Below are 11,823 nucleotides of genomic sequence, written 5' to 3' on the forward strand. Positions count from 1 at the left end.
ATTCATTCGTACATGCATGCCAAAAATTATATAACATAATTAACATAACATCAATCCCATCCATATACATGTATAAGTTATCACCAGTTCTGTAAATGAAATATTCCAATTCGCATATACAAATAACACTGCACTCAAGAGTATTTCTACCATCTCTAAGACTAGCTTTTCTTCTTTTCCTCCTTAGTTTCTACCACTGGCACATCCCTCTTTTTAAATACAATGCACCAGAAGAACAACCAGTTGGGGAAAACTGCCAGGGCTAGTAATGAGTACTGCCACGTGCCTAACACGTAACCATGGATAACTCCACTCAGGATGTTGTAGTACACAACAGTGCAGAGATGGATGGCGGATGGGAAGACGCCGTGGTACTCTGTTTCAGTGAGGAGAAGGTACAGCCCTGTGTACACGATCAGCAGGCCAAAGGGTGACACAAGTAACATCAGTACAGCCTGTAGAAACCTGCAATGATGTAAAGAAGAAAAAGTGAACCAGGAAAGTAACATTTGCAAAGTAAGTGCATGCTTTTTACATTCACATGGTCTATCAAAAAGAAACTACTGCTCTCTTGCTTGCTTACACAAACACATTCACATATATCGTGAGCAGCCCCTCCAACTCTGTCCTGTTACGTAAATGTAACCCAACACTGCTACAGTACTAGTTGCCATGGTGACAGACGTCTGGTCCAGGCCATTGCCTTTATTTGTTTGGAGAAGAAGAAGAAACTGAGCTAAAACAATAAAACAACATCTAGCAGACCATATGCGGAATAACAACATAAAAATTGTATATTTATGCTTTTTTTTCTCATCTTGGACCAAAGTTGTTTCAAGTCAACATCATTTCATCCAACACTGATCATTCACTAGATTGTGAGTAAAGTATTCAACATATTTGAATCATGAAACTAATGAAGATGTAATAATAAGTAACTGTTTATACAAAAACTAGAAAGGTATAACATTATGCAAAGCAAATGCATAATCTTCACTTTCGCATATGGTCTGCTAGATGTTAATTCTTACTCATATCATAAGATTATAAATGGTGACAGGAGTATAAATCCCTCCTGCTATAAAATTGCAACATTTTGTAACCCAACACTAGTTACCATGGTGACAGACGTCTGGTTCAGGTCATTGACTTTATTTGCTTGGAGAAGAAGAAACCCAGAAGGCAAATATACTAGTATTTCATTTGTGGTGTACATATTAATGAATGGAAGTTAATCCTTACCTGAGCTTGCCTGGTCTGACCATCGCACACACGGGTACCATGGTAACAGCCATCAGCATGCCCAGAGAGAAGTTAGCTGCAGCTGTGGCAGCCAGTATGATGGCCTGCAGGACAAGCGCTGCACACTTCCACAACCGTAATGTATTCACAGTACAGGCCAGCCGGTACCTAAGGATATCAGATATTACGTCACATCTTTCAACGTGTAAACTGACAAAAAGGCAAAGTTTGATACAGGCAAAATTAATGTAGCATAATTGGGCCACCTCACTGGCCTATTGGGTACAGAACTTTTGTGTACTGTAAATGGATATACTTTTGCGGTGATTTCGTTTTTCACAGTGTCCTCTTACTGCAAAATCATGACCCCATGAGTAAGTGTTTTGTACTTTTATTGTACTACAGAATCATTTCAACTGTGAACTTCAAACACTGAGAAAACCTCATTTCCCTCATACCACAAAATAAAACCAAGAAGTAAAAGGTTATAGCACCATAACATCTTCTACACATATTTGCAATCATTCCTTCAGTATAAAAGAACATTATACATTGCAGTGACATATACAAACAAGTTGTTTAAAACTTGTAAACACACCTGGTAATGCACATGGGCATGAAGAGGCTGGCAAAGAACATGCCAGTGGCCCCCGTGATGATGGCCTGGTAGGGCTTGGTGCTGAACAGGTGTCCCAGTCCAGTCATCACCATCGGGCTGACGGACGAGATGAACCCTGCTACCTGACAGCACGCCACCACAGGCACCAGCGACCAGCCGTCACCGTTAGAGTACTGCATCAGAACGACATACAACAAGAAACGTTATCATGAAAGTTCATCTGTGTTGGTAGTTACATGTTTGAAGTTAAAACTTTTGGTCCAACACAAAAAATTCTCTCACCTAGAGCTTTCGACCTGAGTAACTCTGGTCTTCCTCAGACACTGAACAAGACTATTTCTTGAGAGGGGTGAAGGAAGCCATATACATCAGGGCGCATCACCCTTCATTGAACCGCGACGGGGGCCGACATCGTCTACCAGATACCTTTGACCTAGCGTTGATGTCACACTTCAAAGAGGCCACGTGACAAGCCTCACTGAGTCAGTCTACTGAGGAAGACCAGAGTGACTGGTCGAAAGTGAGAGAATTTTTTTGTGTTGGACCAAAAGTTTTAGAAATTTTGGCCACCCCTACTGGTAATGCAGTTCAATCTCTATTGGTATAGCCGGCATAACTGCCCTTCGGCGTAACACACCAGCTTTGCAGGCACGCAGCACAGTGACAGCTAGCTATATCACACCGAAAAACTTGTTACTCTCAATCTTTGCAAATTTAATTGCAGGAGTTGTTTAAAGCTTTCTAATGATGATACCCCAACTGTGCTTGGTGGCAATGAGTTCCACTCTGTGATAGTTCTTGAGTTTTTGAACTTGGTTTATGCAATACTTAAAGGTTTCCTGAATTCCCCCATATTGACGTCTAATTCCGATTCTCTTGGCCAGATTCTGAGACCTTTGGTTTCCTGTCATTCTGCCTGTCAATCTTCCCCCACCCATGTGCTGTCAACCTACTGTCAACTTGAAACTCGAATATTTTTGTACCCGGAAGCCTGTCTTGTAAAAATCAAGATTGTCTATAATACTCATTATTAATACATCAAAAGAAACATAACTGGAATAGAAAAATATTTAAACTCGCATTTTGAGTTCTTATCTTTGTTACTCCTCTTCTAGAGACCGTGTTGTCTCCCTGGCCATCTTCAGTCTTCCCTGATTGAATGCGCTCAATCTCTACATTCTCCCCACCCTCCCAAGGGTCTGGGTCGGGTGTGCCTATGCTGATCCATAATGCAATGGCATGGCAGTTGTTAAGGAGAAAATAGTAGTTGATCTGATCCATATTCACTCAACAGCTCATAATGTCTTTTAGGGTTATTCCTAACACTAAAGAAAAAAAAATGTGCACCAAAATATTTTTGTAGGTTTACATATGTAAAGATATTAAATGTTATTTAACTAATATACAGCATAACTAACTTTTAGGTGTCAGAAAAATAATAAAATCATCGTTGTAATACTTTTCATTAGAAATGAAACATAATCAGTTTTTGCTGACATTCTACTTATTTTGTTTTATATGGGGTACCCAAAACAATTTTGCGCACCCAATTTTTTAGGTTGGGTGCACCAGAATTAATTTCGAGCCCTGTGTATGTCTGCCAAACCAGTAAATGAGTAAATAAACAAATCCCCCCAACTACAATGACATAGGTTCAAACTCATGGTCCCCCACCCCTACACCAAGCACACTACACTACACAGTTGGAAAGGATATTTTAAGTGCTGTAACAAGCAGGATCAGGCCAAACGGTGGCATGTACATCCCGATGGACACATAGCGGTCAGAGGCTGGCAGCAGATAGAAGAAGAAGGACTGGTGGAAACGCTCCAGCAAGTTGTTCAGACTTCGGAAAACTCCCTCCAGCACCCTGGATCAGACAGGAAGAAAATACGTCGAGTCAAGGTGCATTGTTCTGTTTCAGGTGATTAGACCACACGAATTTAATTTGTTGGTTCTCTGATTTTTTCAGAGAGAATATAAAGCATAAAGCAACAGGGCGAAAAATAAAAACAGGTCTAGACATCCTATTATAGCCCTAAATGCTATGATAGGAGACATGACAACACAAAAGGCTGGGTTAATATTTAAACAATGAATTTTGAACTCTAATCAAACCACTGCATTGATAGAAGGAAAAACTGTAAGAAATAGGAAGAAAAGGACTTTCCTCAACTGTTTGGGTGCAAAATATGAGCATATTTTATTTGCTTCAGGACACAGGACTAGAATCTTTTTTTTTGCAAATCAGAAAAAAATGCAGAGGCAAATCTGAGAACCAACAAATTAAATTGGTGTGGCCTTATAATGGTCCACAAGCATGGCTAGAATTTTCAGTTTAGCTTTAAGCTTCCACTATTTGTTACAAGATGGACAGGTGCTACCTACAGTGCATATGGCAAAAGAGCAGAGAAAATTTCCTTAGTACAATGAACAATGGCCTGTGACTTAACACTGTAAGGACTGATTTCAGTAGTTTACAGGTTGGTTGATTCAAAATCTCATACTTCTCATACTATAGAGAAGTAGGGTCACAAGCCTACTGTCATTGTAGTACAATGACATCAAACTCCAAAACTCTCTCTCAACAAAACTCCTTTTGCTTGAAGCAGGCCTGTGAACTTGCGAGACGTGCCCTCACCTGCCCATCCTGTAGAAGCCGGTGGTGGCGCGTCCCGGCTCCAGGACCCCCTCCAGAGTCACTGCCTCGATGTGGTAGCGCAGAAACAACCCGTGCAGGCCGTTAGGCATCCCTGTGGCCTGGTGGAGCATCATCAGGCTCATGGTCTTCAGGTTCTGTCGGAAGGCTGGCCACCCTTCAGGTGGGAACGGGTCGTGCTGACAAGATGGGGTAAAATGGATATCATCAAAATTGCTTACGTCACATATCAGTTAAGTCTTGTGCGAATAAGGTCACGTGTTTGTAAACCGTAACTCTCTCGAGATCACGTTGTGAATTGATTGGTCATTAATTATCCTGATGAAGGCGACAGTGGTCATTGAAAATTTGATTTCTGTAAATAGTGTGTTGGAAAAAAGTTTAACGTTTTACTATGATTACTACCAACACAGATGAACTTTCATGATACAGTCAAAATTGTCTGTACTGTACATTTAGTAGCAATTAAAGGGACTTCAAAAGAAAACAAGGCTTAACTAGAAGTAACAATTGCAGAGCATATGCATATAATGTAAGTTAATACTAGTATGCAAATAAATCCATATTCTTACTCAAACACATTCATATATATGGTGAGAGGAGTCTAAATCCCTCCTGCTATAAAATTGCAACATGATGTAACCCAACACTAGTTAACATTGTGACAGACGTCTGGTTCAGGTCATTGACCTTATGTGTTTGGACAAGAAGAAACAGAGCAAAAACAATATGTTTTCCTTCGGTAAACACAATAAAATACATCAAGTCATTTGACAAAACTCAACATTTGTGATGGCACTTCAGACAATTTACTTTTTTGTTGTTGGCATCAGTATATCAACCCAAGACTAGTGAAGCCAAAACAAAGTTCCAACCTAATGCTTTATGTGCATTCAGTGATACCAGTATTTTCACAAATAGAGTTGAGAATTTTTTTTTTTTTAACGGTGTCGCTCAATGCAAGGCCAATTATTTTTGGCCACTTCTAGGCATAGAGCTAGAGCAACTTAAGTGAGTATAATGTAGTTATGTCAGGAGATGGCGGTGGACCTTTGTTTTGAAGCTTTGTGGATTGTAATCGGACGGAAAGCAGCTGTTTGGAAGAGAGTTCCATAATTTTGCAGTCCGGGGAAAGAAGCTGTTGTTGTAAAATGACTTGGAGACAGGTATGTTAACGGTGTATTGATGAGAATTGGAAGAGAACCTAGTGACACGCTGAAAGGTTCTGAGCGGTGGAACAAGAAGTGCAAGTTCTCCTGAACATCGACCGTGAAAGTATCTGTAAAAGAGGGATAGGGATGCGACATTGCGTCTGTGTGAGAGGGAATCCAGCTTTGCAGCCAGAGAATAACTGATTACTAGTATATAATTGATGTGGCAATTCAGTACCTGCTTGTGTAGCTTGACAGGAATCCTCTCCCTGTTACACAGTTGAACGACCAGGTTGACCAGGTCCAGGTTGGGCAGCAGACCGTTCAAACCCTCCAGCTTGATGTTGAAGTGCGACACCTGGTCAGAATTCAGCTCCAGGTTGATCGCTGCCTGGATCGACCCACTGCGACCATGGAGGGGTGAGCTTTTCAGCACTAAGCAAGAATAAACGTAAAGATTTAGTTTCAAGTGTTTACTTTAATAGGCCATGTTGATTTGATTATATGGATGACATCTACGCGCGCATGAATTTTCGGGCGTTTCCAAAAAAAAAGTTTTCAACCATACTGTAAATCGTACAAAACAGTTGCAAAATGAGCAAATATATACTGTAAGTTGCAAAAACAATATTTGAAAACGATGCCAATGTTGTAGAATGCCAAAATGAAACAAAAAAAGATATATAGATGATGATGTAAAGAAATTAATTTGAAGAGTAGATTATTCGCCAAATCATACTCTGTGTCATTTGTACAACCTTCATGATCATGTAGATTTCATAACGAAAGCAAACTTTTTTTGCAAAACTTTTTGTTTTATTCGCACGCGCGCATCAGTTTTGGGGTTCCCACAGGATGTCATCCATATAATCAAATCAACATGGCCTGGGGGGCTGCTAGACTTTTACCAAACACCACTTCCTGATACAATCACAGATGTCAATAGTAATAGTTCTACACACAACTTGTAAGGCCCCAAAACAGAGATGGGGGGCGCCACAGACTTTCTGCAACCTACTAGTATATGGTCCACCTACTCCACTGCTCACGGAGTCAGGTGTGTTATCTGCGTGACGTCATGGAAGCGGTGGATTGCTCATTCCTCGGCAATTGCAGTTCAAACTTGTTTCATAACTTGTAAGGATTGTTGAACATGAAAACCAACACCTAGATGGTTGTACATAAAATGTAAACCTCTGATGCACATGACAGCAGCTTCAAGAATTATTCTAGCTTCGAATCTAAGTAATAGATGCCTTACATGGCGACTTGGTGTAGTGGTACTCCTGAAGCCAGGCCTCCATACCAATCTCATCATAGTCCACCAGCAGGAAGATGATGTCTTTGGACCAATAACTAGATTCTATAAAGGAATTAAAATAAGAGATTTACTTCATTTTGTATAAAGCATAAATATTAATCATAAAATAAATAGAACAAATCCTTTATTCTGGTCAGAATTCAGCTCCAGGTTGATTGCTGCCTGGATTGACCCACTGCGACCATGCACAAGTATAAATTTTAATCATGAATAGAACAAAATTATCTCCACATAGACTGGTAGCAAAGGTAAAGCCATGCCTTTTTCAGGCCATAGGGGCAGTGGATTACTAGTTCACTGTCTCTAGAGCACTGTAAATGCAATATGGAAGGTGGAGCCCATCCCTCTCCTTCCACCACCTTTTATTTCTCTCTAACCAAAGTCACGAAGGTGGAAAGAGGAAAGCTGTATAAAGTGCCTTTGCCAAGGACACAAAGAAACGAACCCATGACTTCTTGATCTGGTGTCTGGTCACCTGAGCTAGTTGTCCATTTGATTCCACATGTGTGTGGATGGTGTTCAGCACCAAGGACAGGTGCCTGTGTCTGTGTGTGGATGGTGTTCAGCACCAAGGACAGGTGCCTGTGTCTGTGTGTGGATGGTGTTCAGCACCAAGGACAGGTGCCTGTGTCTGTGTGTGGAAGGTGTTCAGCAGGTGTATTGAAATTGCAACAGTGCAATACACGCGGAACAGAGGCAGCTGTTGCTGGTGTTGTGTCCCGCACATAGAAACGAATACTGGACAGACAATACTCATTTTCACTTGAGTCTAGTGGGGAAAGTCGTGTTAAGTGCCTTTCCCAAGAGCACAAGATCGGTGGCATGTCAGGACTCGAACCCGGGACCTCTTGATTCCGAGTCGTGCACGCTGCCGTTGCGCCACACGACCCCACGTGTGTTTGCCTGTGTGTGGATGGTGTTCAGCACCAAGGACATGTGTGCTTGCCTGCGTGTGGATTGAAGAATGAAACTTACTTCTGAAGTGAGCAGCCAGTGCGACCATGAGGCCGAAGGCATGGTTGTTGTGATCCATGGTCAGGTAATGTTTATAGGGGGCAGACAGGACTATGGCCTCCGTACTGGCCGCTCGTGGGGCACGGAGGATGCCGTACACATTGGTGCCGTTCAATGTCTGTATAGGCAGAAGTTTTTTGTTTGCAAACACAAATACAAGAATTTACACATTCTAAAGATTACTGATTAATAGTCAAGTAAAAAAACACACTAAAAGCTTAAACAAAGGCAAGTAATATAGAATACATTGCTAACATTCGGGAGAAATGGCAGACACTAGAAGTACATGTGTACTTTAAATCATGGTGAGTTACATACAGGCCAAAAGCTAGCAGTCCGAAAAAAAGGCTAGTGCTTTAGTGATAGCATTTAAAGGATAGCTTTGGCTGCACCTCAAACAGGGGTGCCAGAGTATACAGTGCAATTTTACAGAATACAGTGCAATTTTACGGAATACATGTGTACAGTGCAAGTTTACTAGTATACAGTGCCAGAGTATACAGTGCACTTTTACGGAATACAGTGCAGTTTTACGGAATACATGTGTACAGTGCAATTTTACTAGTATACAGTGCAATTTTACAGAGTACAGTACAATGGTATTAGTATACAGTGCAATTGAATTAGTAAACAATGCAATTTTACTAGTATACAGCGATTTTTTTAGTAAAATTGCACTGTATACTAATAGTAATACATATACGATTGCACTGTATTCCGTAAAATTGCACTGTATACTACTAGTAGTATACTAATATGATTGTAATGTATTCCGTAAAATTGCACTGTATTCCGTAAAATTGCACTGTATTTCGTAAAATTGCACTGTATACCCTGGCACCCCTGAAATTTGGACAGAAAGCAAGCATACAAATTGGGTGTGCAGCTCACCACAAACATGTCCTTGCCCAGCTCTGTAGACTTGCTGGCTGAAGGTACAGGGATAGTCTGGATGTACTCCTGTGTGTACGTGTCCAGGCCTAGGTCTCGCAGCTGGTTCACTACCCAGGCAACTGGCATAGGCCTGCAGACAGGGGCATCAGGGCTCGAAATTAACGGTGTCCCGATGGCCTGTGACCACTAAAATTTAAGCTGGGACAACTAAAAAGAGAATTTGGGACATTTTTGGGACAACAGTAAAATAGTCAACATCAGAATGTCAGCCCTTCTTTTGTTTGGCTCCAGAAAAAGCTACCCCAAATTTTACTCTACAAGTGTGGCGTCTGTATGGTGTAGTGGATAGAGCGTCCGACTGTCAAGCGAGAAGACCCAGGTTCAATCCCCAGGGTTGGACCCAGACATGTCCGGACATGCACCCAGACGTTGTGCCCTTGGGAAAGGCACTTAACACACATTTCCCCCCTCAGTTAGAGGGTTCCTGGGCCCTACTAGGGTTTGGGTTGGCGTTAGGAAGAGCATCCAGCCGTAAAAATCTTGCTTAAAAAAAAAGACTTGTACCTGGTGCAAGCACGTCTAACCCCCGGTTGGGGAAAAATGACGTTAAATTCGGTTTAAAAAAAAAAGTATAGCGCGCCTGGAAGTCAGAATGTAAGCAAAATAAAGCTTAATTCAAGTTCACTTCCGGGAAAGCAGGTTGGGACAGTTCATCCTCACTTCGGGACAATTGAAATTTATTTTTGGGACAGTGCTGGGACAATAGGAAGAAAAGTTAATTATGAGGCCTGAAACACTTTTGTCTCTCTGGCATCAGTCATATTGCAGGTTGACAGAATATATTTACCTGATCTCTTACAAGACCATAAACCAAATAGTAGATGAGTGAGTAAATGAATCAAATGAATGACCTAGCTTGTTCATTCGTATCAAACAATTCATACAGACCTTTCACAGTTTTGATATTAAAGGATAAAAAAAAACAAAAGTATTACAGTACATATACAATATTTATTATGCTCTTTTATAACATGTATGCCCTATATCAATGCATTTGAAAAATTTTTTGAGAAAGAAAATATATGGTCTTTCTTTCCTATTCTCACTTATTTGTGATGTTTCATACAGAATATAACCGACATCTGCCATATTTCAGCAATGAATAATTGATGAGTCCCTCGAAAAGAGCCTCTCATTAATTATTGATCAGCTCCCCCTACAAAATAAAAGCCATTGTACAAGTCAAATACACATAATACAAATTAAAATAGACATTAGTGTTCCCTTGTATAGGTATACTTTTATATACATTTGTACAAGTTACAACATAAGTTGCATTTTCATCATTAAAGGCATTGAATGCAATTTCATGGCAGCAAAACTGGAAATATTTTGAATAAGGCAATCTTTGTCATATTCACACATACTGCTTCACATTAGTACATTTGAGTCAGTATTTCATAGTCATACCTTGGGCTTTTACAACCTTAGAAACAAGCCCCAAGATGAGTCCTTTATTTTATGGGTGGTACCCCAAAAATCACCCAAGGGAACTTCCAGTAACCATTTGCTACCAGAATTTTGGGAATTTTTGCTCCATGAGGGTCGATATACATTGGGACAGTGTGGTTTCAACTCAGTATGGAGATAAACGACTAGAAATTCTAGTAGAATATTGACTGGGTTTCCAAGCCCTAAAAACTGCACTGGATGCCTGTAATGTGAAGACACCCACCCATCTCTGGTGACATTCTTGATCTCTTTCATAGCCTGGGAGATTCTGCTGGCCGTGTTCTCGGTCCGGAACTTGCCCTCCACCAGGCCTGGCAGCAGTGCGTTCTCCGAGAAGTAGGTCTTGTGGTTGAAGGGTTTGTAGGCTAATGCCAGGAACCACACAACACCGACCACGTAGGCTAGGAAACTTGATGAGAAAAACAAACAGATACAAGTGAGATGCCATGGACATAAAAAAATTTAATAAATTTATCCACCTATTTTCTGTCTTCAATTTGAAGTTCAATGCTCTGATCTTAATGAGGGCCTGCAAGGGGGGGGGGTAGTGATTACGAATTACGCAAAATTTTCGCCGCCTATTACGAATTACGTTAAAGTCTCAGAGCTGATTCCGGCTTTACGATTTGCGGCTAATGTCCAATTACGAATTACGTTGATTTTTGCGGAGGCTGCCTACGAATTACGAAGTCTAAAACGGCCTGATTACGCCTTACGAAAAAGGGCTTGCAGGCCCTCCATAATCATATATCTTGCAGCAGTATTAAGAGTTATAGGCATGTCAAATGAAATGATATGAATCATAATTGTTAGAAAAACACGATACAATATATATTTATATATTATTATCATTGAATTCAGAAATTATCATTGAATTCAGAAATATATCATGGTAACTTCAAGTCAACTGTTGCACATGCAACCCTTTTCCAAAAAAAAAGGATAGTTTTGTTTGTATCTTTGGGTTTATTTGCATTACTAGCATTCTATTCACAATAGAAAAATCAAGTGTCGACATGCTCTCATTTTTCTACTCTTGGCAATTATGATACATATTAAAGATAGCCTTGATAATCCATCTATCCACCATCATGAATAAATTAAGGAAGTCATGTTGGCCCAGCCCACCTGGGCGTAGCTTTCTGTGTTATTCTTACCATAACGGGCTGTTATATTTGGCCGCTATCCTGCTGAACCGCTCCCTGGACTTCGGATCTGACAGAAGCCCCATGGTCTCCTAATTACCAATGAGAAAAACCTCACAATTTATAGAAATTCAAATAAATGACAAGAAAACTTGCAACAAGCTTTGTTCACGCCGCCATGATAGTGACCTGCGCAGTGACCCTGTGCAGAAACCAAAATTTATCTTACCTCATTCGTAGGCAGTCTTTTACAGAAAGTCAAAATT

General features: G+C 40.6%; 1 protein-coding gene across 1 annotated transcript; it reads right to left on the reverse strand.

The window, feature by feature from the left end:
- Positions 1–87: 87 nt before the first annotated feature.
- LOC109473812 (glycosylphosphatidylinositol anchor attachment 1 protein-like) lies at positions 88–11,748 on the reverse strand. The gene is made up of 12 exons (XM_019773893.1): positions 11,570–11,748; positions 10,636–10,821; positions 8,898–9,030; positions 7,968–8,124; positions 6,933–7,034; positions 5,910–6,106; positions 4,503–4,699; positions 3,578–3,731; positions 2,942–3,100; positions 1,841–2,034; positions 1,243–1,410; positions 88–465 (listed from the first exon to the last, which is right to left on the reverse strand). The coding sequence occupies exons 1-12, from the start codon at positions 11,641–11,643 to the stop codon at positions 162–164; spliced, it is 2,025 nt and encodes a 674-aa protein (XP_019629452.1). The 5' UTR covers positions 11,644–11,748; the 3' UTR covers positions 88–161.
- Positions 11,749–11,823: the final 75 nt, after the last annotated feature.

The sequence above is a fragment of the Branchiostoma belcheri genome, unplaced genomic scaffold (assembly GCF_001625305.1).
Source record: "Branchiostoma belcheri isolate BF01 breed outbred unplaced genomic scaffold, Haploidv18h27 scaffold3, whole genome shotgun sequence".
Classification (NCBI taxonomy): domain Eukaryota; kingdom Metazoa; phylum Chordata; class Leptocardii; order Amphioxiformes; family Branchiostomatidae; genus Branchiostoma; species Branchiostoma belcheri.

What these genes read in the sequence shown, in the direction of transcription:
- LOC109473812 (XM_019773893.1), bottom strand. Translation starts at nt 11,643, where the DNA reads ATGGGGCTTCTGTCAGATCCGAAGTCCAGGGAGCGGTTCAGCAGGATA. An exon ending in AAATATAACAGCCCGTTATG is followed by an intron (nt 10,822 to 11,569) that starts GTAAGAATAACA and finishes TTTCTCATCAAG; the next exon opens with TTTCCTAGCCTACGTGGTCG. An exon ending in CAAAGATAAGAACTCAAAAT is followed by an intron (nt 2,035 to 2,941) that starts GCGAGTTTAAAT and finishes GTTCTGATGCAG; the next exon opens with TACTCTAACGGTGACGGCTG.